We start from the raw sequence: 27,916 nt of genomic DNA, 5'->3' as shown, positions 1-27,916 counted from the left end.
CCTACTGATCCCACATAGCTAAGAGAAATTAAAAATGCGAACCAAACAAAAGTTTTGGTCTCAGGAGGATATACTGTTCTGTTCTGATATATTCTTTTTAATGACATTTTCATCTATTATGCGCTATATATTCTGTTCTGTTTATTTTTTCCTGTTCTCTTTTCTGTGTGCTTTACTTTACTTTATTCTGTTCTAATCTGCTCTTTTCTGTTCTGCTCTGTTTGTTTGTGTTCTATTGTACCATGTTCTTTTCCATGTTATTCTGTCTTAGTCTGTTCTATTCTACTCTGTCTCCTAGTGCCCTTTCTCAAGACGAGCAGGACGATGCCCAGCTGAGGATCGAGGACATCTTGCAGATGGTGAGAAAACTGTAGCACACTGACTCATTGCAAACATGTTGTTATGATTTCATGACATGCTAGATGTTATTCTGTTAGATTAATGAAGCGACAGTTAACTGCAGAGAAGAAAAATCCTACCATTTTCTACAAAACCTCAACCTCTTTTTATTGCAGGCAGGCTGAGTTATGCAGTTTTTAATTTGAATTGGGACATTAATGTGGTCCTCTATGGGATGCCCTTGTTCTATGAAACCAGGGCCCCTGAAGTACTTACACTTTAATAAACACCTCCCCCAAATACATTACCAGTTCCCAGAGATGGAAATAATCAGGAGTCGTGAGTGTGCCTATTTAATTATCTTGGATTAATAATGACTGGGAATAACAAACACACATACGTTGCGTGTATGAGAAGCCTCGGTCAGTACAGGCCGTCCTCTCCCCCAGACCAGGAGTAAACACACCCTCTCCTGACTGTGATGGTCTCCAGGGAACTGCCAGCTGTCATAAAACATATCCATCACAGCCTGTCTCTTTATTAGATATTTATATCTCCTTGTCATCTGTGTTATGGTATGAATATTTGTTTATGACTCTGTTTGTCTGTGTATGTATATTTTGTCCTGTGTGTGTGTGTTTAGGCGGACTGTCCGAAGGCAGAGTGTTTCGAGTCTCTCTCAGCGATGGAGCTGGCCGAGCAGATCACTCTGCTGGATCACATCGTCTTCAGGAGCATTCCTTACGAGTCAGTCCTCTCATAAAACTCTCACGTTGTGATCTGCATCAAGCCAAACAACATTTAATCACATTTATGAATACTGTTTATTATAAAAACTCTAAGCAGTCCATGTAAAAGTATGCTTCTAGAGGGTCCGTGAGGAAAACTGAGGGCATTGAATTTTAACTTCAGTTTTAATTAATACTGAATTTACACTGATCCGCAAGATACAGACATCACTATCTGGTAAACTGCTGTTATGGTGAAGGTTTGTGAAACATCTGCAACACCTGCGAATACATTAAAGATTCTTTGCACCGTGCATTTAGTAATTTCATTCTTTGATAATAGGTTCTGGAAAAAAAAATACTCTTTCATACCTAAATGAAAGATTAAGTTGATTTCCACTGACATCCAAAATGACATATATTACTGTACTAATGTTTGCAGATTAAAACACAGCCTTAAGGTTATAAAACAGTTGCCATTATGCTATAAAGTTTCATGTTCAGGCAACAAAAATAGGTAGTTAGGTCGAGAGAAAACAACATGATTTAGCTTAAATAAAGACCTTTGTTGCTAACATAATACCATGTAAATTCACTAGCTTTGTACACCACACATACCAGCATGCTATGCTACATTGTTATCAAAAGAAGTCAACGTTTACTTCTGGTCATAAACACTGGTCCCATGGGTGAAAGTCCTGTACTTGTTTGACCCATTCACCACCTGTCCCACCCACCTTATGAGGACTTATTCCATCTTTATACAACATTATGCAGACTTTGTCGCTTTTTATACTATGTCACCTCACCTCCTCCTCTGCGGAAATGGGTGGCAGATTAAGAGTAATTAAAAGTTATGGTATTAACACCAAACACCCAAAATATAAAATCACTGGTGGGTGAAGTGAAAAACATTGATCATCTTGTTACAATGCAGTGCTCCCCTGGGAAACCATTGGTCCTGCTATTCATATGGATGCCACTTGACAGGCTCCATCCACCCATGCACCATTGCAAACCAAGTATCAGTGGCTCCCTGATAGCAGTGCCCCCACTGCTGGACAATGTGCCAAACCACACCACAAAAACTGGCCACCCAATTCCACTGATTCCAATCTGATCGAGCATTTGTAGGACATGCTGGTACTTCAGAGATGCCCTTCGATCCTCCGTATGGCAGGGTACATGGTCCTGCTGGGGGAAGCACTGCCCTCGGGAGTGCCATTGTCATGAGGGAGTGCTTGGTCTGCTGTTTGGATGGGTAGAGAGTGTCAAGTGGCATCCAAATAAATGCAAAGGTATTCCAGCAGAACACTGCATTGTATGAGATTATCAATGTTATTCACGTCACCTGGCAGAGGTTTAAATGTTTTGGCTGATCAGTGTAGGCTCTACATCATGTTTTTTTTTCTTTAGGTGTAAATTGTTTATGTATTTTTGCAATATGACACATATTTGCACTAGTAGAGTAAAACAGCTCAGAAGCCTCAGTGCATCTCCATCTAATTTATATTCACTGTGTTGACCTTTCTCAGAAATCTGTGACCTTAGAAAAATAATCCAACTCTTTGGTTTGTGAAGTTAAAAACCAGTGAAAACAACAAGGAAACACAGCTAACTTCTAAGTAATTAAAACTAGAATAAAATGCATTTTGTTGTTTCTCAAATTTAGCTTTGGCTAGATTGCAATACAAAATTTTCATCCAACAGTATTGTCATACACACCAAGCTCAGCTCTTGACTCCTCAGCAGCCTTCATGAGCCATCTGTCTTTATTGTGGTGTTTAAATAGTTTAAGAAATCCTTATCAACCCCTGCTGGGGATGTGATAATATCTTTAAATCACAGGCTTTAGCTAATATAACTTACATCTTGTGAGATTACTGTGCTGTATTTCAGTGTGTGTGATCTAATTTGGGCTTATCACATGTCTCTGACCCCCCTCCTCCCTCAGAGAGTTCCTGGGGCAGGGCTGGATGAAGGTTGATAAAACAGAGAGGACACCATACATCATGAAAACTACTCAACACTTCAATGATGTAAGCTCTTTGAATATCTGTGATATATTCTCTCTCATCCTTCTGTAAATATCCAACACACTTCTTTTATATTCTCTTTTCCTTTTGAAGATGAGTAACCTGGTGGCATCACAGATTATGACCCACACTGACGTTGGCTCCAGGGCCAACTCCATAGAGAAGTGGGTTGCTGTGGCTGACATCTGCCGCTGTCTCAACAACTACAACGGAGTACTGGAGATCATATCTGCGCTCAATCGCAGTGCCATCTACCGTTTGAAGAAGACTTGGGCTAAAGTCAGCAAACAGGTGGAGTAATTCCCCATCAATCCTCTCTGTGTACTTTAAAACAAGTGTATATAAAGTTTACCTAAGCAGGATCAGAAGAAAGTCCTTTAGTCTTCATAATCTTCTTCAGATACATATAAATGATTTCATTAGAGAGAGGGAAGGGAAAGACAGCGAAGAGAGGCATTTATCTGTAATGTTAAGTATCTGCTCTTCGCTCAATTCCTATGAACACTAAATCGATCAAAGCCATAATCATCCAATCACCAGACAGTCTGTCTCTCCAGAGAGCCACGCTGCCTATTCAGGGCCGAAGCAAATTCGATTTTGTCATTTTTATTATCATCATGTTTTATTAAGAGTAAGTGGATCTTGGGTTAATGCAACTGTCTTGTTTGCCCTGTGTTGCTCATAATAGTCTTTGTAAATGACTTTATCTGTGTATTTGTGGTTTGCTCAGACTAAAGCCCTGATGGACAAACTGCAGAAGATTGTGTCCTCTGAGGGACGCTTTAAAAATCTGAGGGAGACCCTGAAAAAGTGAGACTATATCAATATCACAAATGACAAAATAGAAATGTGCTTTTATTGACTTTGAGACAATGTGCACATTATTTCCTCACACTTTCTTCCTCCAGCTGCAATCCTCCATGTGTGCCATACCTGGGAATGTATCTAACAGACTTGGCCTTTATTGAGGAGGGAACGCCCAATTTTACTGAGGAAGGTCTTGTTAACTTCTCCAAAATGAGGATGGTAGGTGCATACATGCATACAAAAAATAATGCAAATCATCCATGCATCATGTGTGTTACTTTAGTGTCAACTACAATTCATAATTTTCTTCAGATATCCCACATCATCAGAGAGATCCGACAGTTCCAGCAGACTCCGTACAGAATAGAGCATCAAGCCAAGGTACGTTTCTGAAAACACATTGAATATGTTTTCCCTAATAGAGTCAGAGTTCCTCTTATTTCTCAAGACCATCACCAAAGCACCACTAGACATCATCAAATGCACAGGACATTTAGAGGATAATAAATAGTCAAATTAATTTGTATAACACTGTTGAAAAAAAAATACTCTAAAAAAATGTTGGGTTGAATATAATCCAGCTTGGGTTGATTCTGCAACCCAGTGCTGGGTCAAACAAGGACGACCCCAGTGCTAGTTTTCTTTGACCCAGCATGTTGGTTTGTACAACCCAGTGTACGGGTAGTTGTAAATCTATGTTAGGTTAAGATAACCCAGTTTAAGTTATGTGTTTAAAGGATTTCCATTCCATTCATTTCCATATTGTGCAGGAAAATATTCAACTTTCAGAAATGTTAAACTTACATAAGTTAAAAGCAATGATACCAACAAGCTGAAGTATCTTCCCAAATGATCTGTGTATTTCAATGTCCTGATCACAAAATAAATTGTGATATAAAATGTCAAAGACTGACTTTGACGCTAGTATGTAGGAGTTTGAAGGTTTGAAAATACAAATCCATCATAGAAGTTGCGCTCCTGGCTGCTGTTGTGAAAAGATGATTAAAAATCCCTTTTTGATCTATGATAGGCTTCTGGAAATGTATATTTGTAACATGTGTCTGAGAGCTAAGGACTTGGCCCTGCAGAAGCCATCTTAAATCTCCAGTCCTCTGTTTCTGCTATAACATATCCATCTTTCAAACAGCCACTGAGTATTAACCCCCTGCAGCTATTAGCTGAACCAAACAGACATCAGTGGAGAGCAGTTTAGATAAAGACATCTATGAGATCTAAATTCAATTTGAGTGAAGCAGCACATTCTCAAAGTCATTTAGGTTTATACCCTAGTTAGCCTTTAAGACCATGTAGTCATGTAGTTGCTAAAATGTGAAACATTTCATCTCAACTCAATTTTATTTGTACAGCACCTGTCATACAAACATGCAGCCTAAAGTGCTTCACGTGGCAAAATTGGACACAGACACAATACAGTAAAATATTAAAAAAAGCAAACCAACCAAAACAGAACACACGTACAAAAAAGATGATTAAAACTTCATAGGATAAAAAGAGAGTAAATACATAAAGACAACAGAATAAAAATGAACAGGAGGGAAAAAGAAGGCAAAAACCAATAATATTCAGAGATAACGAATTCCACAGTTTAGGGGTGTAGAAACAACAACTACAAAATGAAGCCAGAGCTTTGTGTCACTGGTCTGAAAAACCGGTGATAATAGAATTTCGTGTCACAATTATTCTGGCCAAAATAACTGTGATTCATGATATTGTCCTAGTAACCATCAAAATATTCTTAAACTTCAAATAGCACTAAAACATACTGGAATCACTTTACCTTATATTTTACTAAAAGACAAATACTTTATTACTTTCATCACAGATAGGACGCACCTTTTTTTGTGAACATACTTTTTATTGAAAAGCAAATAATCCAACAATTTTACTAAACCAGATTTGTCAACTGTTTGAAATGGCGTTTTTGAAAGCATCTTTTATTTTTGATAGTGCAGCAGTGTCTTTGGGACATATTCAGAATTATCCAGATAATGTAAATTCACCTGATCAACCTTTCTGAGTGTACCTCGATCCACAGTAAAATCCTCCCATCCCTTGTGCGAATCTAACAGTACTTCTCCCCCCTTTTTATACTTCCTGTCCAGGTGACCCAGTACCTTCTGGATAAGACTCTCATCATGGATGAAGAGACGCTCTATGATCTCTCGCTGAAGATCGAGCCCAGGCTTCCTGCCTGAGTTCCAGCTGTTTGTGGCCAGTGGGAGCCTGCCAAACCTGGACCCCCAAGGGCAACACGCCCACATAATCTCATCAATCAAGAGGAAATCGGGAAGTTTTGAGAGCGACATGGAGACGAATATGAGAGCGATGCTGACTGAAGTGAGCGATATGTTTAGAGTCAAGTATGAGGACAGTTGAACGAGCTTTTGCAAGAGACTCAGAGAGCATGAGAAGAGGACAGGTTGAGAAGGAGTTGGACTGATTGTCTTCAAGGAGAACAAGAGGAGAGGGTTTTGGTTGCATCGGGTTTTGAGGAAATGACATGTCGCTGTTTGCGCTCATCATTCCTCGGTGGAGAGTGTGGTGCGCATGACATCACACTTCCTTAGACAGCCCGAGAGTGCAGGAAAGGCTGAGAGCATGGAGCAAGATACAGTGGATGTAACAGAGATGTAGCATATACAGATAGTGTGACAGAGAGAGATGTCTGAGCTTGTGTCTCTGTGCTGTTGTCTGTGTTCTGTTGCCTGTGCATTTCCGTGCCATGTCCTGGAGCAAAGAGCCCCAAAAAAACGCTTTCATGATGGTCACTGCATAAAACTTGCATGATTTCAGCTTGGGATGTAACTGTCTAAATGGCCTTCAACCTGACCCCTGACCCTCAGCTTAGCATGCTTCACTCGCACCGGGGTGACTCTCTAAGCCACTATGCATCCTCAGTGGGCTGGGTACGGCAAATATGCCTTTAAGCCTTCAGATATAATATAGAAAGATACTAAAATAAAGATAATTTAAAGTGGAAATTTGGTATATTTTAATAAAGTGGCTGATTTTTACATTGATAAAAACTGAAATATGTATTTAGTCTTTGCTTAAAGACGTCCCATGAGAATGGAAAGCTTTCTAAAAAAAATGTCCGCATGAATGATACAAAATTAAAAACTTTATCAGTGCCTTCCATTAGTCAATTTCCCCCCAAATTGCCACTTTACAAGAGTAAAGTTTTATATAAATCCTGCTTAGAAATCTTAAGATTCCTTTAAAAAAAAAATTGGACTGTAGTTTCACTCATTCAACTTCTTTTTATCAGAAAATAGGTCATGTAGACTCAACAGTAGCATGTTAGTGTGAACACAGTAAAGTCATTGCAGCAAATATCTCCCTCTAGTGTTTAAACATTGTTATAACCTCTACTGACCCAAAGCTTTTGCAGCGTTTGTGTGCAGTTTGTTTGGCTTTTACAAATTGTCAGATACTGACGTGTGTAGTCAGGTCCCAGTGTGTAACTCTTGGATGTAGGCTGGGACAGTTTTTGCACTCTCTGAGATGTAGCTTCGCTTGAGTGACAGTATGATCGTTATTTATCATGCTACTTATTTCATCAGATACTGTATTTATGTTTGTATATAGTGACTCCACACATATCACATGATTGATGAAGAAATACTTTGAATTGTTACGCTGTGAATATTGATTTTTTTTTTTTATTTGTCTCTTGCATTTATGTTGAATTCTAGTTTTGCATCCCTTGTATTGCGAGAAATCTGTATAACTTTATTCAAAAGAACAAAAGAAAAAAAAGATGTATTTTGAAGGTTAAAAAAATGTAGCATTTGAATAATCAAAATTTGTTTTCTGTATTGCTGGTATGATGAAACCTAGTTGTCCTGCATGCACACAACAGCTGCATGTTGTGCATGTCTGACTGGACGCTCCCTGTGCGTTCTCCCTCTGCTTCTCTATATTTATATTGTCTCTGTAGCTGTCGGGAGGCTCTCTTAAAAGGCATAGAAACAATATTTTGTCCATCTAATCTGGCACATTTGTCTCATAGTGTAGCTCATAATGTCCAGCATAGTCTTTAGGCTATGTCATCTGCAAAACAGCCTGTTGTTATGAAGTAGCAGTGTTGGAAGTTTTGCAGGCCAACTTTCCTCATAAAACAATAACCTTGTTCCAGATTGATTAGAGGAAATGTTTTCAGGCTTTGCTTTTGGAAAAACGTGTCCTTCGCACTGCGTCTGTAATTTTGAGTATCTGTTTCACACACAGGTTTGGGAAGACAGGATGCTATGTTTGTATTGTAATATCATTTTTGTGTATTTGTCTGCATTTTTCACTTGTAGGTCCAGGGGAAATAAATTCAACATGCCTTATGTGTCTGCGCATTTCCTTGAAGTGTTCAGTTATTTTGATGATATTAAGTTGCTTCTGCTTCGTCTGGCAACACCCTCCTTTCTGTTTTCAACATACCATAGGGCTCTTACAATCACCCGTGCATCGACAGACTCTTGTGACCCAACCCTCCAGAGGGATCCGGGGGCATTCCTCCCAGGATTTTTTTTTTTAAGACACTTTACAGCTAAAGAAAACATTTTAGAGCATTTTGAAACACACACCTTGGAGCAGTAGTTCTCAAAGTTTAATGACCGAGTGTTGGTCATGGTATGGAGCCAGCATATGATCGAGGGTCTCACAGGAAAGGTGAACACACACACACTGACTTTTCTAGGACAGTTGTTTTGATTGACATTTTATGACTTTTTCATTACAATGATATTGTATTCTATCAGTTTTCATGCTGTACTATGACATACTTGTCACATTTTCATGACAAACTATGGTATGACTTTTTATTATATTTATATGACATACTGTACAATCACATTTTTTCTCATATTTTTACAAAATTCTATACTATGACATTTTTAAATTACATTTTCTATGACATTCTATACTGTTACTTTTTTCATCACATTTTTATGAAATACCATACTATGATATTTTTTCATGATTTTTGACAACATACCTATGATGATTTAATGATGTTGGACAACATACTATACTATGACTTTTTTTCATGATTTTGGACCACATACTATACTATGACGTTTTTTCATGATTTTGGACGACGTACTATACTATGACTTTCTTTTCATGATTTTGGATGACATGCTATACTATGACTTTTTTTCATGATTTTGGATGACATACTATACTATGACTTTCTTTTCATGATTTTGGATGACATACTATGCTATCACTTTTTTCATGATTTTTGACAACATACCTATGATGATTTAATGATGTTGGACAACATACTATACTATGACTTTTTTCATGATTTTGGACCACATACTATACTATGACGTTTTTTCATGATTTTGGACGACATACTATACTATGACATTTTCTCATGATTTTGGACAACATACTATACTATGATGTTTTTGTCGTGATTTTTGACTACATACTATACTATGACATTTTTTCATGATCTTGGACCACATACCATACTATGACGTTTTTTTCGTGATTTTTGACAACATTCATAATATACTTCACAACGACTTTTTTTAAAATCACATTTTATGACTTAGTTTACTTTGACTTTTCTAATAACTTTTTTGCCATACTATACTTTTCCATTTTCTTTCAAATTTTATGACATATTATACTATGACATTTTTATTACGTTTTACGACATACTGTACCATGACTTTTTTTTATATAATTTTTATGACTTTCTTTACTTTGATGTTTTTATTAAATTTTTCAATGACACACTATACTATTACTGTTTTCATCATGAATAAATATATTATGACTTTTTTACATTTTTACAACATATTATTGTTTGACATCCTAGAGGATACTATACCCTGACTTTGTTAAGACTTTCTATGACATATGTGTAAGGACATTTTTGAAATAGACTTTTTTAGAGACAATTTATTGTGTGACTTTTTTATGACATACTATGTCTTCTTTAATGCTATTTTGATGGCATATTATACATTATACATATTATAAGGGGGAGACATTTTGAGAAATTTTACAGCAAAGGAACCATTTTAAAGCATCTTGACACAAAAATCTGGGATGTGTCCCCTCCAATATGTATTTAAATTACACTCCAGTAAATTGGGGGTAAGTAACGGGGTAAGTAATTGAAATACAAATCATCATTTTAATCAAAGAGAGTCTCTACATCCTCTACAAAGTCTTGTTTGAGTACTGCTGAATGGTTTTGACAACCTCTGTCCTGAAGTTACAAGCCTCAGTAGTTATTGTCATGTAGTGTGACCCAGCACTGTGGGCATACTGCCACACTGTGGTCATGACCAGCATCACCTCTTTGTGCACCAGTAAAGGCATGACCCTTTATACATCACCTGATCTCATCTCTTCTTGTTTCATTAAACTAGCTCAGTCTTACAAGTTAAACGATAACATGCGAAAATGTTTGCTTCTTTAATCTCTACTAGCTATGATATCAAAGTGAGGTTTAAATAGAAAAATCAAACACTTGATTCCAGTTTAGTATCAGTTAGAGCAACAGCTGATATTGTTTGTTGCAGTAAATAATGTCAGAGTGAAGGAAAGGCAGAGAGACTCAGACAGACCAGACAGAGTCAGAGAGAGTGACAGACATAAGTGTGACTTTTAATTTTGCAAGTGTTTGCAAGGTGATAAAGTCATCGTTCCAAATGTTCTCCATGGGATGTGACAAGCTGGCAGAAGGGCAGGAAGCTGAAGGGTGGCAGTTGTACGTTGGAAGCATTTGTTTCTCTGTGGGAGTTTTACAGCAGATCAACCAACACGACTCCTGTTTCTGACAGACAGATGGATAGCTAGCTGAAGTTTACCACAACACTGTGTGTGTGACATCTCAGCCCTTTCCAGTCAAAGACAGCAACTCATGGGCTTAGTGGAAATTTGTCATACAGGGCTTGTTTGTTTAGAAAGCTGAATAAAAATGTTCCTTACATTTAGTATAAGCATTAGGCTACTCTCTACATGTTTGTGTACTATGGTGCCTCCTTGGGAAATTTTTGCTTTTGTCCACACCCATGTCAGTGCTGAAACTGGACTTTACACTTAGCGATACAAAACAAACGTGACATACAGGAACATTTTCAAGAGGCTGATATATTCTGAGCAGGGTTGATATTCCTGTAGACAGACAGGTAACCCAACACTTTCTGGTCAGAAGATAAGTACATACAATACACTCATACTTAAGTAGAGCTAGTGAAGGGACAGTAATGTTTTTGGAGCCACAATACTAAATACTAGTGTAAAAACTCCAGCTGAAGTGTCACAGAGCACCTGACCTCGTAATCTCTTTTCTGCTCGCTATATTTAAGATGCCACTGATCGGTGTGGGCGGTAACTTTATTGACTTGTCAAAGGTGTCAGAAGTTACCGCAAGTGGTGCTGCAGCTAAGACTGACTTAGGAGCAAATCTTCTGAAGATGTTTCATGAGCAAAAAGAAGAGCACATGAGAGAAAATGATAAAAGCCTCCTGTGAGTTTGTATTCATGTGTATGTGTGAGCAGGCATGTGTTTGAGTGCGTGTGTGAGGAGGCAGGTAGACATGCTGACTGACAGTAGAAAGAGGATTTTCTGTCTGTTGCTCAGTGAGAGGCTAATCCCAAAGCAGTGTCCCCATCTCTCTGATCCCATCTCTGTTCTTCAGTCTGCTCTCGCTCTGCACATTGAGCCTCTCCGGACTGTGCTACAGGAAACACAGGGGCCCTTCGCTGCCTCCGCTCTTCAGATAAACCTCAGGTGAGTGATGGACTCTCTCTCCTCGCATCTCGGATCTTACTCTTGCAGCTCTGTCTGTGTTTCCTACCTCCTTATGCACACATGCCTCCCTTTGAAAAATATAGAAGCATTTGTTTGAGAACAATATAAATGTGTTTATAAAACAGAGTATGCATACAGAGCATTTCATAGCATATATGCATGATCCTCAGCCATTTGTTATTCATTTGCTCCATGGGTGAACAATTACAGCACACTGTACAGCCTACACAGCAGCCTCTTGCATTAGGGGCCTCTTAATCTGCCTGATATTAACAGGTACACAGCCACCTGTCCACAACTGGTCCTCTTTATGTTGTCTGTTTCTCAAATATCCAGCAGTGTCTTCAGCATCTAAGCCTCACCACTTATCCCAACATGTTGATCCCCATTTCAGAACGTTCTAAAGGTTCAGGTGCCTCTCTTCATTACTTTCCCTCTTCATTTAATCTTCTAGTCTCGGTGAGAATCCCTCTAATCCTAACATTCCCACCCTCTTTCTTACCCTTAAACCTGACCTTAATGTGACCCTTAAAACATCCCACACTGCCCCTCACTTCTTTAGACTTTCACCACCTTCCTAACTCCTTTGCCTTTCCAAGTTTTTTTCCACAGCTTCTCTCCAACTCAGCTTTCCTTCACTTCCTGTCTCTCTCTCTCTGTCATCCTTTCCAGAATTTCTTTGGCTCCTCCTCACCATTGCCCGCTCTGTCTCTATTTCCTCCCTGCTTGTCTTGTGTAAGATCAGCTGACTGACCTAGGATGTCAGAGAGGTCATATGTTGTCCGGGGCCGATGCCAACTCTAAACTGGCACATCATCTTAACCTCACCAACTGCTACTATCAATACTGTGTGTGGGTGTGTGTGGGTGTGTGTCAGGTGGCTTTGACCCAGTGCTTGAGACAGATATAGAATTTGCACCTATATTTTGGAGAATCTTACAGAAGTGCTGTAATATGTATTAATATTGCAGTTTATGATGCTATTTCTATAGCTATTGACAGTTGTCATAGGGCCGATGACATATTATAATATGGCAGATTCTCTTTTAATATCCAATCACAAATCATCTGATCACCTGAGCTGGTGAATCTCCCAAGGCGACCAATCAGAAGGCTTCTGTCTGCTTCTCGAATAATCTCATCACACAGACTGCAGCAGTATCTGTTACTTAAGCATTTGATGGGTTAATGCAATTAGTAGTTTAGTCTGGGTTTGTACCTGTAAAGATCGGTGTTCTAGTTGTAAACTTAAAAACCTCTTCCACCTCCCCAGGACGTCCATGTCCTCAGCTGACATTCCTATTTTTCAGAGGCTGTAGGGGGCAGAGTTTTAAAGCTAGCTTGCTCGCTAGGGGTTCATTTCAAAGTTAGGCTCATTTTTGGTGAGGGAAAAAATTGGGATAGCCATTTCACAGGTGTCCTATGACCTCTCACCTCAAGATATCTGAATAAAAATGGGTTCTTTGGGTAATAATGATAATAATAATCTTTATTGATAAAGCACATTTCAAACAGAGTTACAGAGTGCTTTACATGTCAATGATTAAAACGGACAAGGCATGAAAACAACAACTTTTAAAAGAAGTGATAAAAACACTTTAGTGTATAAAAACTGAGGAAATAAAAGACAGTTTAAATGAACTTAAAAATCAAGTCAAATCAGGAAAGGCTCTCCGATAGAAGTCTGTTTTAAAAAGGGACTTAAAAAGAGATCTCTGACTCAGCCGACCTGATTTCCTCAGACAGACTGTTCCAGAGCCTCAGAGCCCTGATGGCAAACCCTCTGTCCCCTTTAGATTTCAGCCGAGCCTCTGGAACAGACCTCTGCCCGAATACATCCTGGAGTGTACAGTACTAAGAGGATGGAGATATAGCTGTGCGAGGGACATAGTGGGAGCCAGTGTAAAGAAGCTAAAACTGGAGTGATGTGATCACATCTCTTGGTTCTGGTTAAAAGCCTGGCAGCTGAATTCTGTACAGTCTGGAGTCAATTAATAGATTTTTGATTCAGGCAAGAAAAGCGGGCATGCAGTATTCTAGTAAAATTGCCTCTGTGTCTTAAGATGGGAAGATCATATTTCTGAGCAAATGCAATGTCAATTTTCTTATGCAGTACAATTGTGTTTGCATAAACTGGGCATGACTAGAAAGCTGAGACTCTTGGATTCAAGTAGCCCAGTTTTATTCATACTGTATGTGAGACCATTTTTCAAATGAACATCGCTGTATAGAGTGACCCATTGTGACCTCTCGGAATGAAACTTTACACCCACAAACTACAGACCTGGAGCATTAGGAGGATGTAGCTTTCATAGATATACATATATATATTTTCTCAGCAGTTTCTAGAACAGAAATGCTTGTGCCATTCAACGGTAGAAACATGCAGTTCTTACAGAAATCTCCAAATATCAAGTGTTTTTGACACCACATGACAGCATGGGTTTTTCTATGGTGTTTCTCAAGGTCTTGGTGATTTAAGGTGGTATTTTGAGTGGATTTTAGTCAGTTTTTGATCAATCCTCTGGCAGTAAAAAAGACTTACGTTTAGCACCAAATTTGTGTATCAACTCAAAAATTGCTGCAACAACTTATGAGACATAATTGAGCAAAGAAATGCAGTCATATACTTCTTTCGTAATATTCAGAGCCCCATGTACACTCTAAACTTGCAAAGTCTGAATAAGTGCTTACCTAAAACACAATGTTTATAACTTATTTATGACTACAAAAACTTAACAGTGCTGAGCTGCATCTCAAATCAATCTTTAGGCTCTTAGCTCTAAGACAGTGTAACCACTTTATGTGGGAAATTCTGCTGACCTGCTATCTCCCCCTAAAAATCCCCAATCCCCCCCTCAAAAAGACAAAAATCCTTAGTCTATGGTAGAGAGAGGGGGATGGAGGAGGTTAAGATAAATGTTGAGTGGCTGTGGCTCAGAGGTAGATCAGCTCCTCCAGTAGTGCATGTCAAAGTTTCCTGGGGCAAGATACTGATCCCCAAATTGCTTCAGATGGTTGCTCCATCGGTGTGTGAGAGCGTGTGAATGGTTGCTGAGTAGCAGACGGCACCCTGTGTGGTAGCCTCGGACACCAGTCTGAATGTGTGTGCAGATGGGATGAATGTGACATGTAGTGTAAAAGCGCTTTAAGTGGTCAGAAGACTAGATAGGCGTTATACAAGTGCAGGACCATTTACCAGTGAACTGTTGAACTGTATGACAAACAAACTTCACTTCAAGACAAACAAACTTCATCTCAAGACATTAATGTGTTTCCTTCAAAGTGGCCACAGAACAATAAATACATAAAGCAGAATATATTTCAAGTGCTGCAGCATTGTGAATAGTAATTAGAATACAAAAGCCCAAACCACTGCTGTATTGTGTATTTATTTACTTTAAATGAAATACACATTCATGTTTAAAGGTTGTACAACAAACACTGCCAAGTTCAGGCCCAGTGTGCTACAAAGTAGAGCAAATAAACATAAGGACATAACAGTGACATTTAAAACACCTTAATGAGACCATAACCAACTATTACCAGAAGCAGCATGGATATTTACATGTTGGTATCCAGTCAGTTACAGAGCTTTCCTACAGAATGTTACTGGATTCAAAGGTGTCAACAGATCAACAGATAGCACACTATGCTAACAGACTGGAAAGTGTAATTTTAACCTTTGCCCTCTGACCTTCACCAGGTAATAACCAGGATCCCGTAACCATGGCGAACTCTTTCACCCGCATGATCTCTGGCCGTAACACGGCTGTGATTCTGGCCAGCATGGGAGCTGGCACGCTGGCAACTGGATACCTCCTCAGTGACAACATTGGTGCTGCTGGTTCTGCTGGTGCCAGTGCTGAGAGGAGGAGGTGCTATCCGCCCAGGTACGTGTGTGTGAGTGTGTGTTTGTGAGGTGTGTCAGTATCACCCGTGTAGCCAATTTGTCAAATGATACTGTTTCCTTTAAAGAAGGGTTAATGGATGCATATCAGTGAGGCTGTTTACTTCAAAATGTTTCAGGTTCAGGATTTGATACAGCCATGACACAATACAGGCCTAATAAAAATTAAATGACAAGAAGGTAAAACTATAAAAACTGAAACTATAAAAAAGAGAATATCCATGTTTGAAATTGCTTTATGTGTACCTCTCTTTTTTTCTCATGTTTGTGTACTATTTTGGGTTTTAAATGATGTCAGCTCCGTCCTAGAGAAGTCAGATGGATTTTATCTGTTATATTCATTGAATAATTGTTCCTAATGATTTATAAAATTAGTTCATGTTAATAAAAAGTTTCTATGGTACACCTAATGTGTGTTCTGTGTACTATAAATTGTATTATGTGTTACATCATATGTTTATCACAAAGACAACTTATATTATCAACTGAAAATTATAAGGGGGTAACATAATATTGAATAAAGATATATCATATCTTTATCATATCATATATCATACAGATAATTATATAATCTTGTATTCAATACGACAAAAATCATCAAACACTTCCTTCATGTGTTATATTATAAAACTAAGACATTTTGTGTTGAAAACATTCAAGTCATCAACTGCAAAAAGTGCCTTTTAATAAAAATTTAAAACACTAGGAGGTTGGTCCATTACAAGGTTTAATTGTCAAGATTTTTAAAATATATTTCCTCAGCATTATTGAAGAGTCAAGATTAAAAACCAAAACAACAAAAGGTTTTGAAAATTGCACGATGCAAAGTGAAATTTTGTGTTTTTCTCACTGCTGAATTTCAACCAGACTGTGACTGTCACCAGAAACATGCCAGAAACATCTCTCTTTGTTTTTATTGTAAGTCACATCAGCATGATTAATCAACGGACAACACCAAAGGTACAACAGTACATGTTTTTATATGTATTTAGAAAACTACAGACATTCATACTACTGAAGGACCTCTCCAAAACTTAAAATATATCTCTTGAAAGGTTACAGAGTACTAAAACAGCTTTACTAGAACTGAGGCTTCTTTGTCCAAACCCTAAGTTGGCTTTGTTCTACAGCTCTGATTTCCCCGACCTGAGGAAGCACAACAACTGCATGGCATCAGCCCTGACTCCAGCCATCTATGGACGCCTGAGAGATAAAATAACCCCCAACAACTGGACCCTTGACCAATGCATCCAGACCGGAGTGGACAACCCAGGACACCCCTTCATCAAGACTGTGGGCATGGTAGCTGGAGATGAGGAGAGCTACGAGGTTGGAGTTTATGTTTGCAGTGAGTTTTTGTGTCTTCAGTCCTAAAATGGGGGAAACGAAATGCTTGATTTTTGCCGACAGGTGTTTGCTGATCTCTTTGACCCTGTTATCAAGGACAGACACAATGGCTACGACCCTCGCACGATGAAGCACCCCACTGACCTGGATGCTTCCAAGGTTACACCAACATTTCTTCTCTGCATCACATGGCCTTGTCCCTCCATCACTTCCTGCATCCACTCCCACATACAGTGACCTTATACTTTCTCCTCCTCAGATCACTTCAGGAATGTTTGATGAGCGCTACGTGCTCTCATCTCGTGTCCGTACTGGTCGGAGCATCCGTGGGCTGAGTCTTCCCCCTGCGTGCACGCGCTCTGAGCGCCGTGAGGTGGAGCGTGTGGTTGTGACAGCTCTGTCTGGCCTGAAGGGAGACCTGGCTGGTCGCTACTACAGCCTGGGAGAGATGTCTGACAGAGAGCAGCAACATCTTATTGATGTTAGTGCCTAGTGACACACATTCCCCCACACACACACACAGTCAAGGCTCTGTATTTTTTTTTGATGACTGTTGCCATCTAATGTTCCCACGAATGTTCCTCTGTCCCTTCACTGGCCAATCAGGAGCACTTCCTGTTTGATAAACCTGTGTCACCTCTGCTCACGGCAGCTGGGATGGCCAGAGATTGGCCTGATGCTCGTGGGATCTGGTAAGATTAGGAGAAACTTGGCTGTAAGTTTAGTTTAGCTATAGTCACTGCATAGTTTGCCTAGCGTGCTGAAAAACATTGTTTTTTAAGAGATGTGCCTCAGAGCCATCACTAGTGGTTGCTTTGTGCTTGGGGCAACTGGATTTTTAAGCTCAGACAGTAGTAGAAACACAGATATAGCTGCTAATGTGTGACCATCTTCATCCCATAATTTTTTTTTAGCAATATAGCTGAGTCTTATTTACAGACATTCACCAATTTGTGAGATACAAATGGTTATTTAGGAATGTAAAAACAGATTATGTAGAAAACACTGTGCTATTGTTGTAAAGCTTAAAATTGCCAGAAAACAACAAGCAGATTCTTTAGACTAGAGTTTAGCATGCTTTTTCATTAGCTTTAGTTGGAGCTTAAAGGAATACTTCACCCTCATATTAATCATTTGTATATCACTTACTCACCCCGTGTTACCTTGAATTTGTGAGGAAGGCTTTGTTATTCTCACATGCCCCCACGATGAATGAAGAATCCAAAAACTGAGAAATTTCTTGATGAATGGAAGCAAATGGGGGCTGCATTTGATAACAGTAAAACTATATCAAAACATCTGTTTACAAACTTTTACACAACTCATGCAGTATAATACGTGTATTCCACCGAAATCCTGACTCCCACATTGTTGAATGACCAGAGCTCTGCTATCGCTCACCAACGGCTGTTGCTTCCTGGCCAGTAAACAAGCTGAGAGGTGGGATTTCAATGGATTACGTAAACAGAGTTCAAACGCTTGTGCTTGCCCAGGTATGCGAATTGTGTGTGAGAATGTTTATGTGGAATGGATTTGAAAAGTGAGGTTTTAGTGAAAAGGCATGTTTTTGGGAAGCACTGGCCATACAACTGGATAATTGAGACGTACAAGTTGTGTGTGAGTTTGTAAGCGGATGTTTTGATATAGTTTGATGTTGTTAAATGTGGACTCCTTTCACTTGAATTTGTCAAGAATGTTCACCGTTTTTGGATTCTTCATTTATCATGGATTCATGAAAGAAACACAAAGTTTTCATAATGAATTCAACGTAGCATGTGGTGAGTAATTGATATACAAATGGTCATTGTGGCATTGAGGCATTCCTTTATATGACGTCTTGTAGACAGCCACTTGCTGCATGGCAACTAGTGGCACATCAAGGGTGAATTACATTCTGTCAGCAATGCTACCGCTGTTAGCTAAAGTTAGTCATATGCTGGCTTCCTAAATCAGTACTTGGCCATAAAAACTTAGAGCACCCTTGCTTTGGCACATCACTGATAGTATCTTGAAAATGGCTCTTGCAGCTCCTCCATACACAAACTAATAGATTATTTCATTTCCTGTTTAATGCCTTTAACAGCTCTTCTGTGCCGACAAAGCTTCATTCTCCTCTGCAAATTCAAAATATCTCTTCTCATGTTTCTCTTCTTCCTTTACCCTCTTAACTCAAACTTCAGGATCATTTTCTTTCTGATAAAGTAGTGTTGCTCTGACCCTCACATCCTCACCTGTGCCTTTGTAGCCCACGACTGGCCTGACACTGCGGGCGTTTTCTCTACTGAATGATTCAGTTGTATCAGCAGATTGGTACCAACATCAAAACCCAGCTTTGAATAGAAGTTTAATGCTGGCCTCCTGACTGTCTCAGGCACAACAACGAGAAGAACTTCTTAATCTGGATCAATGAGGAGGACCACACAAGGATCATATCCATGGAGAAAGGTGGAAACATGAAGAGAGTGTTTGAAAGGTTTTGCAGAGGTCTTAAACAGGTATGCACATCTGTCTCTTCTTGTACCTCCACGGTTCAGTGTGGATTTTCAGAATTGTTGCCTTCAAGACTGTAATAAACCTAAAATATAAAAACAATATATACAGTCTTTTCCTGTAACTTTTAGGTGGAGCAGCTAATTCAGGAGAGAGGTTGGGAGTTCATGTGGAATGAGCGTCTGGGCTACATCCTCACCTGCCCATCTAACCTTGGCACCGGGCTCAGGGCTGGTGTGCATATTCGCCTGCCCATCCTCAGCAGGGTAATGCAGCTGAACACTTGGTTCAGCCTAAACTACACATATTCCCTCCCGCTTAAGGTTCATGTCTAAAAAATGATTTTATTTGTTCATGATCCAGGACCCTCGCTTCAAAAAGATCCTGGATAACCTGAGGCTACAGAAGAGAGGCACAGGAGGCGTCGACACGGCTGCTACTGGAGACACCTTCGACATCTCCAACCTCGACCGTCTGGGCAAGTCAGAGGTAAACACTTGAAGAGGAAGGCAGCAGCTGAAGTAAGAGTAGAAATGAGCAGCAGGCAAAGAGAGACAGTCAGACAGAGGACAGCAGACATCCCAACAGGTGTGTGCTGTGAATAAATGGACCCAATGCTGTTCTTTAATCTGTAATCCAGGCAGGGATGTGCCAGCTGAGGTTAAAAGACCTCTGTCTCCTTAGCTGAGCCTTTCCTGCTGCACTTCCTCACAGGCTTTGATGACGGCCTCCAACAGGCGCTATCAATCAAAGGCTGTTAAAGGTCATAGATAGTTAAGGTCAGGGTTATGGTGTGGTTAGAGTCTGCCAATCAGAAGAAGTCCTAAACTCAGAGAGCTTAGGTCCCCTGGTGTTAGCTGAATTTGCCAAAGCTTCCAGAAGCCAGCAGGCTATGGAGAGGAGGGGGGATGATACGGGCATCATGTATGCCAGGTAGTGGGCAACACACAGCTGAGAGTCACAGAGAACTTAAACCAAAAGACAGCTTCTAAACAGACATGGCTACTGGCTCTCAACTACCTGCCATGCAAAGGAAAGAGTGCTATTCTAGAAGTAGTCGGGTTCAACTAGTCATATTTACTGACAGTAAGTAGAAGCATTTCGTAAAACTCTTTAAAGGTGCTGGATGTAACTCTGGAGAAAGATAATTGGTTGTTGAGTGCCTATACCAGGCTGCCAGAAACGGATGCTTTGGGTTGGCAGTTCAACCCTTGCGTCAACCTCCAGGACTAAAAAATGAAGCCAACGCAAAGTGCCAAAAAATGGAGTTCCTCAAATGGCCACTTGGGGCTGGCTCCAAAAGCAAGTCAGTCCCCAAAGGTTTTTGTCTCTATGTGACAATTCCACAGGCATCAATTTTTACTCATCTGTTTATATTTTATCTAGGCTTAGAGATATGCATAGTGAAGGGCGTGGCTGCTTTTATTGACAGGTGGGTGCCATCCGTTGACCAGTAGCTACCACAGTTGGTTAGGTAACGTCACTTGGGTGTAACCTCAGATTCACACTGTAGGCGTAACTGTAGTTTTATTCTGTGCATTTTCAGTTTGTGAAAGTTTAGGTCTTAAAAAAGTCCCTTTGGGAATTTGGTTGTCCTAAAATACCCTCTCAGGAATCAGAAATTCAACTTCTAGGTTAAGAGACTCAACAATCTTTCTCCAGAGTTACATACAGCACCTTTAAAATATTAAAGAACACGATTAAACTAAATTTTGCAATGGAATCGGGGGGAAAAATGTAAAATACAAAATGCAAAGTCAGTAAAATCAGATTACTTTCATTTTTCTTTTCTAACTGCACACTGTGAATGGTTTAACAAACTATCCACTTTTGACGTCCAAAAAGACAAAACAGAAGTACACGCACACTGCTAACTGCAAATGTAGCGAAGTTAGGCTAATTGTAGCTAAAAAGTTACTTTCTGGGATTAAAAGTATACTCACTGTATTCCAACAAAGCTGATTTCAGTTGTTTGCTTAAATAATTCTTAAAACATTAAAATAAATCCTGCAGACTCTTCAGCCTCAGTGACACATCTTGAAGAAAAATTGTGTTAGCTAAATATCAGGATCATACTGCAGTAAATTATTTGCATGGATATTATTTCAAATGTAACCTGAACACACTGATGATGAGATTTTTGACACTAGTTACATACAGGTCGAGCTGGTACAATTACTGATTGACCTACCTCCAACAAAGCTGATTTCAGTTGTTTGCTTAAATAATTCTTAAAACATTAAAATAAATCCTGCAGACTCTTCAGCCTCAGTGACACATCTTGAAGAAAAATTGTGTTAGCTAAATATCAGGATCATACTGCAGTAAATTATTTGCATGGATATTATTTCAAATGTAACCTGAACACACTGATGATGAGATTTTTGACACTAGTTACATGCGTCCACAGGTCGAGCTGGTACAATTACTGATTGACGGCGTAAACTACCTAATTGAATGTGAGAAGAGGCTGGAGAGGGGGCAGGACATCAAGATCCCCTCCCCCATTGCTGCGTTCAGGAAGTGAACGTCACCTCTGCTGGGAATCCTGGAGTAGAGCAGGCGCTCCAACCGCTGGTTGTTAAACTGTTGGTCTTACAAGATATTCGTGGCATGTGTAGCGCTGTACTGACTTACATGCACAATAAATTACATGTACACAAATTCTAAACACAATAAACTCCTCTGATGAATCGAGTTGTATGTTGGTGATGTCACAGCCTCTGTGGTGGAAAGCAAAACATTACCCAAAACCTAAAACATCAGAAAGAACTAAGCTTGTCAACAGAGGAGGAAAGTAACTAAGTACACAGTACAGTACAGTTACACAAGTGGAGTACTTATTATAACTTTGAGGTACTTGTACTCATTTCTAGTTTATGCTTTGTACCTTTACTCCACTACATTTCAGCAGGAAACATTGTAGTGTGTACTCCATGACTATCTGACAGCTATAGTTACTTTCTGTTAGTTACTTTTCAGATTAAAATTTAACTCAATTCATTCATTTTCCATAACAGCTTATCCTGTTAGGGGTCATGGAGGTGTTGGAGCCTATCCCAGCTGACATTGGGTGAAAGGCGGGGTACACCCCGGACAGGTCTCCAGACTATCACAGGGCTGACACATAGAGACAGACAACCATTCACACTCACATGCATACCCACGGACAATTTAGAGTCACCAATTAACCTGCATGTCTTTGGACTGTGGGAGGAAGCTGGAGTACCCGGAGAAAACCCACGCTGACACAGGGAGAACATGTAAACTCTGCACAGGAGAGAAAGGAAAGAAAGCACAACTCAAGTGCACACTCACACCTCCCACAGCTTCACTACTTCCTCCTCTCTCTCAGACAGAGATGTTGGTATTAAGTCATGGCCGACTGCCAGACTTAACAAGATAGAGCTATATTGGACAATAATGTCACGACCTTTGCAACCCTATAATCAAGTGCCCAACCCCTGCTTGTCCTGACTAACAAAGAAGACTTAAGCCACTGTTACTGAAGCGAGTAAGTGTATATTCTACAATGAAAAAGAAATAAATAACATCAGGAATTAAAAAAGGGCTAAAAAGTGCACAGAGAATGATCTACTCCACATGAGCTTACAGTTCACCTGTCATTCAGCACTCACCCGCCTCCTATACAAGGCTTTTAATCCATGGGTGAAAGGCCAAGCTTATTACTGCAGACAGCAGACAGACCAAACAGAGGTGGCTGCCTGCTTGACACTGCAGTATAACATTGCCACTTTTATCTTATTTACATGCTTAGGCAAGAAGCGGGGATTATACTTTATAAATAAAGGCATCCTGCCATTAGAAATTAGTGCTTTAATTATTTGGGTGAATGGTGCTGCTCTTCCTTTTCTGGCAGCAGATTAATGACGTAGATCTATTAATGCTATTAGAGATCTACGCTGAACAGCTCAGAAACTGTGTGTGTATGAGTGTGTGTTAGTCAAGAATTAATGCTGTAATTATTACAACCTAAATGAGGCTAGGATTTATCTGATGGATGCTGAAATTGGATTTCCTGTGCAGGGACAGTGAATCATTAGATTGCTCCTCACACAGAACCAATAGCAATGTTTAACTGGGGTTTTCAACCACTTAAAGGGACATTTAACCCCAGTATGAAAAAAAATGCATATTTGTCCTCTTACCTATTTATCAATCTGCATTGTTCTGGTGTGAGTTGCTGAGTGTTGGAGATGTCTGCCTTCTCTCGACTATTATAGAACTGGATGGCACTCAGCTTGTGGTGCTTAAAGTGCCAAAAAGTACATTAGAAAAACTCAACAGCGATGTCTCTTTCCAGGATTTATGATCTGGATACTTAAGATAATCCACAGACCTTGTTGTGAGCAGATTCATGTAGGCACTATTTCCTTTCTACCAAACTACACCTGCCAACAGTATCACCCTGCAGCGTACATCTACTGCTAACTCACCTAGCACCACTGAGCTAGCTAACATTACAACTCAGCTGAGGAGGATGCCATTAATGTTTCCATCTTAAGCCATCACGAGCACAAAACTCCCGTCTATGAGTAGATGCAGACATCTCTATGGCCAACACATTCTCACAATGTCCTTGTCAAATATCTACATTTGGTCATGGACTTTCCACATCCAGATAGGACATGAAAGGTACCCTGAGTGCATTGGTTGTTGACATTTTGGGACACCATGTCAAGTTCTGCCTGTTACATGCATTGTCTTCTTTCAAAACACAACAACAACAAAAACACCTGGTTGGGTTTAGGCAACAAAATCACATGGTTAGGTTTAGGGAAAAAAAGCAGGCTTTCGCTTTAGAATCTTACAGGACGGGAACACCACTGTCTTGGGTGAAAGTCTGTTTGTTGGACCCATCCACCACCCCAGCCCCACTTTCACCACCTTAACTTTCATCCTTGTCCCGCTGCATTTCCCCCTGATGCTGCCATGCGCCATCAAACTATAAGTGCATGTCATGCTGACTTTAAAGGATACCTTTTTTCATTGGTTTCTGACGCTGCAAGTCACTGCCCAAGCGCCAGATTTCGACGACTTTGGAGTGAGACCAGGCTCCTATGGCCGATATCTCAAACACTCTACAACTCACACTGCAACTACCTAGATTGATAAACAGCACTACAGGTACGTGACCCTTAACTGTCTCTTTAAAGTGTATCATCAGCGTATATAGTACTTTCAAGAGGCCTAGAGAGGCCTTTTTTATAGCAATGATATTAATATTCTTCCAAAGTCATTCTGGCTGTATAAACACTGATTAGTTACACATTGACATCTCCAGGTGTGGCAGCTTCAGTCTCACCTACATCACCGACAGCTCAAGTGGTTTTGATGAATGCTTTACAGAAACACAGTTCACATATGAGTTTCAACTCAAGTTTCGTAAACTCTTATTGACTCTGGAATTCCTTTGAAAAAATGAATTGATGATGAATTGGTGTGACTGTGAAAAATAAATGACGATGAGGATGGCTGGTGGACACTCCCCTTACATGAACTGCCCAAACAATTAATTATTGGTATTTAGCCAATGTGGTAGGCTATAAAACCAACAAGGAAGTGAATAATGTTCATTTGACATCAGACGTCTTGACAAGTTTTCAATTCTCTGTACTTTCTTACTTTATCAAAGACACAAAATGAAGCTTTGTGTGGTTTTGGCGTTCATTTTAACACTGCTGTCAGCAGGTAAGGGCACTAAAGATAAACAATCTGCACAGAAGTTCATGCAGAAATTGAGCTCATTTTTATCAGTGATTGTGAACATTTTTGCCTTTTCCTTTGTCTGCAGTGTGTGGCTTAAAATGTTTCACCTGCTGGAGCGCAAACCCTGGCACCTGCACTCAGATATGGAACTGTCCTACACATTACGACCGCTGTGCCACCACCAATGGTAAGCTGAACTGACAAACACATGTGGCTTTGATATTTTGTCCTCTGTGTAATATGATCTGCGTAGTCTGAGCTTTGATTCTGTGTCTCTCATCACACATTTTAACTTATTAAATGGAACTTTTCCTGTCTCTCTTTGTTGCAGTTGCTGAAAATATGATCACCAAAGAATGCATGAGAAGTGATGTTTGCAATAACGTGTATTCTGTGGGTGTCAGATGCTGCGCTGAAGACTTGTGTAATGGAGCAAAACACGCTGGAGTCTTTGTCCCTCTACTTCTAGCACCCTTGGCCATCATTACACTCTTCATTTGAGGCTTAACATCCTCGGTTTTCCATTTTAATGCTGTAAAAATCTGCTGTGGTGCCTGGAGTGTTTAAACGAGAAGGAAAAATCCTGGTAATTGAAGAAATTTTGAGGCAATGGTGATCACTGAAAGATATTTCGAACCCTTGAGGGTAGACTGTGAAATCTAAAATCCTTTTGGACAATTAAGAAGAATTTGCTTTTTGCGCTCTTTAATTATTCTGATGGTTATCTGTGCTGTGCCATTTCATCGTATTTTGTACATGTTTAAGAGACACTTTATATTCTTAAAATATTTGTATATATAAAACAAAATGTAATGAGAGTGAACTGGTGTCACAAAATAAAAATACTCCTGACAATTAGCCAATATTTGCTCATATCTGAACAACAGCTTTGCCACACCTTTTTCCCTTCACATTCCACATACTGCCAGAAGTATGACTCTGTGAGCTCCTTTTAAAAGAATCTAAAAATCCCACAAAAATAACCAACAATGCAAAATTATGTTCATACAGGAAAACTGTAGCTATCTTATTTATGTAAGCTATATATTAGAGGAAAGAAGAACTTGCTTGGTGCTTCAATTGGTGAGTACAGCATGCATCGTCATGTGTGTAGTTACTGAAACAGGCAGTAGAGGGCAGTACAGGAGAAATCAAAAAGTGGCACACAAACTCTTGAGAATGGTGAGATTATCTGTAAGTGGAATCAACATCTTGCAACCAACCAAGCACACAAATATTTGGGTGCGTCGGTTTCTCATTTTAGCCTATGTCTAATATCAGTTCAGATAATCTAAACATGCAACATATAAAAATATGGCAATTTGTTACATAGAATATGTTATTACAGAATTCGTTAAGAGCTTGTTCTGATTGATCTTCCTCTTCCATTACTGGTATGTTAATATGGAAGCTGTATTTTAATGTAAGGAGCCTATATGGTGTTAGGGTCAGGTACAAACTTTGGCATTCAGTTGGTTTGGAAACTCACAATCAAGTTGAGTACAAAATAACAGCTATGACTGATGTAGAATAGCAAAATGCTACATTAAAAGCTGCGGACCAGCAACCCAGCTTGATTTACTGGGGTAATTACATTGCAATTATGTAATTAATGGACATTTTTTAAAGTGAAGTCATAGCCGAGAAATCACCAACTGACCTGGTGTGCACTTCTGAAAGAGCAGATCAAAACCACACCCAGCTGATTATCAGCTCAAAGTGGCTTATTACACAGTGACTGCATATAAATAAACTTACACTCCTTTGTTCAGTCACTCTTGAGGTTACTGCGGTCTGCAAAATAAAAGGCAAAACAAAACAACTGGGGTTTAACCGTTATGCAATCACTCCAGTTTCGGAGAATAACTCCTCTATAGCTGTGTGTAAACTGTATTCATCACAGTTCACAGCACTCGAGCAAGTCGTCCTCTGGTGTTTGTAGTTAATATTGCTTCATGTCATTGATAACGGGAAGTTAAAGTTACATTATTGGGAAAACCTATCTGTAACCCTGCATAAAAACCTGATTTTAACATCACATTTTCGAATGAACTCTCACATACCTCTAGTTAGTCTATACTGCTAATTAAGTCTGTCTGTCTTTTCTATGAGTCACATAAATGCAAAAAAGAATGATGGCGCATTGGGATCTCCACACTCAGATACTGTAAATTTAACTTTATGAGTCATGTTGTCAATTAACTAACAGTATGAAACTAATGAACATGACAAATTGTTTATTATTGTCATGGTTCACATGTAACAGCTGAGAATTCCCACACTCTGATACATTGTAGTAAATCACATATATGCAGTGTGTGAACACTGTACCGTATGTAATTTGTTGTGATATGTTTGCTCTGGGGTCAGTTGCTGATGTTAACTTGTGAAATAGATTGATTTAATGCTCTTTAAAGAGGCACAGAGAGCCACAGAGCCGAGGTCATATATATAAACTGGTAGCTAATATGTTGAGCAATAGATAAGTGAGTGTGTTTTCACCAATGGATGCTCATTTAAGGATGTAAACGCTTACGACCACTATTTGTCTTGCTCTAAAGTAACTCTCCTTCCATCCGGCATGTAAAATGTTAATATTGACATGTCAGTGGGAGTTTATTTGCTGCCAGTCCCGCTCCAGCTTCCAACATAAGCTGAGCTGTCCGGTAAAAGTGTATAGATAGCTGATTGTTCTGGCTGCTCTTGCACTTTAATTTTGAGATCATGTTTTTCT

The 27,916-nt window shown here is 39.5% G+C and overlaps 3 protein-coding genes across 6 annotated transcripts in view; all 3 read left to right on the top strand.

The window, feature by feature from the left end:
* The window catches only part of LOC125890593 (ras-specific guanine nucleotide-releasing factor 2), a 74,512-nt gene extending 66,241 nt beyond the window's left edge, over nucleotides 1–8,271 (top strand). For 2 of the 4 annotated variants that reach the window (XM_049579300.1, XM_049579298.1), the window contains 8 exons: nucleotides 272–359; nucleotides 983–1,086; nucleotides 3,022–3,106; nucleotides 3,197–3,394; nucleotides 3,834–3,913; nucleotides 4,012–4,129; nucleotides 4,223–4,291; nucleotides 6,034–8,271. In XM_049579300.1, coding sequence (XP_049435257.1) covers nucleotides 272–359; nucleotides 983–1,086; nucleotides 3,022–3,106; nucleotides 3,197–3,394; nucleotides 3,834–3,913; nucleotides 4,012–4,129; nucleotides 4,223–4,291; nucleotides 6,034–6,126 — 835 coding nt within the window. In that variant the 3' untranslated portion in view covers nucleotides 6,127–8,271. The remainder of the gene's footprint in view (nucleotides 1–271; nucleotides 360–982; nucleotides 1,087–3,021; nucleotides 3,107–3,196; nucleotides 3,395–3,833; nucleotides 3,914–4,011; nucleotides 4,130–4,222; nucleotides 4,292–6,033) is intronic. The other 2 variants (XM_049579299.1, XM_049579301.1) reach the window with 1 other exon arrangement.
* A 3,326-nt stretch (nucleotides 8,272–11,597) lies between these two features.
* LOC125890597 (creatine kinase U-type, mitochondrial-like) lies at nucleotides 11,598–22,059 on the top strand. Its single transcript, XM_049579306.1, has 10 exons — nucleotides 11,598–11,684; nucleotides 15,412–15,598; nucleotides 16,746–16,944; nucleotides 17,026–17,121; nucleotides 17,222–17,443; nucleotides 17,569–17,654; nucleotides 19,334–19,457; nucleotides 19,584–19,718; nucleotides 19,816–19,941; nucleotides 21,863–22,059. The coding sequence occupies exons 2-10, from the start codon at nucleotides 15,435–15,437 to the stop codon at nucleotides 21,977–21,979; spliced, it is 1,269 nt and encodes a 422-aa protein (XP_049435263.1). The 5' UTR covers nucleotides 11,598–11,684; nucleotides 15,412–15,434; the 3' UTR covers nucleotides 21,980–22,059.
* Nucleotides 22,060–25,067: 3,008 nt separating this feature from the next.
* Nucleotides 25,068–26,040, top strand: LOC125890605 (CD59 glycoprotein-like). The gene is made up of 3 exons (XM_049579315.1): nucleotides 25,068–25,164; nucleotides 25,268–25,369; nucleotides 25,514–26,040. The coding sequence occupies exons 1-3, from the start codon at nucleotides 25,116–25,118 to the stop codon at nucleotides 25,681–25,683; spliced, it is 321 nt and encodes a 106-aa protein (XP_049435272.1). The 5' UTR covers nucleotides 25,068–25,115; the 3' UTR covers nucleotides 25,684–26,040.
* Nucleotides 26,041–27,916: the final 1,876 nt, after the last annotated feature.

The sequence above is a fragment of the Epinephelus fuscoguttatus genome, linkage group LG6 (genome assembly GCF_011397635.1).
Source record: "Epinephelus fuscoguttatus linkage group LG6, E.fuscoguttatus.final_Chr_v1".
NCBI classification, from domain to species: Eukaryota; Metazoa; Chordata; class Actinopteri; order Perciformes; family Serranidae; genus Epinephelus; species Epinephelus fuscoguttatus.
This window is presented reverse-complemented; position numbering and strand designations above follow the sequence as displayed.

Coding starts and splice junctions, on each gene's coding strand:
- LOC125890597 (XM_049579306.1), top strand. CDS start 15,435: ATGGCGAACTCTTTCACCCGCATGATCTCTGGCCGTAACACGGCTGTG. Junction 16,945..17,025: donor GAGATGAGGAGAGCTACGAG/GTTGGAGTTTAT, acceptor TTTTGCCGACAG/GTGTTTGCTGATCTCTTTGA. Junction 17,122..17,221: donor CTGACCTGGATGCTTCCAAG/GTTACACCAACA, acceptor TCTCCTCCTCAG/ATCACTTCAGGAATGTTTGA.
- LOC125890605 (XM_049579315.1), top strand. CDS start 25,116: ATGAAGCTTTGTGTGGTTTTGGCGTTCATTTTAACACTGCTGTCAGCA. Junction 25,165..25,267: donor TTTAACACTGCTGTCAGCAG/GTAAGGGCACTA, acceptor CTTTGTCTGCAG/TGTGTGGCTTAAAATGTTTC. Junction 25,370..25,513: donor CCGCTGTGCCACCACCAATG/GTAAGCTGAACT, acceptor TCTTTGTTGCAG/TTGCTGAAAATATGATCACC.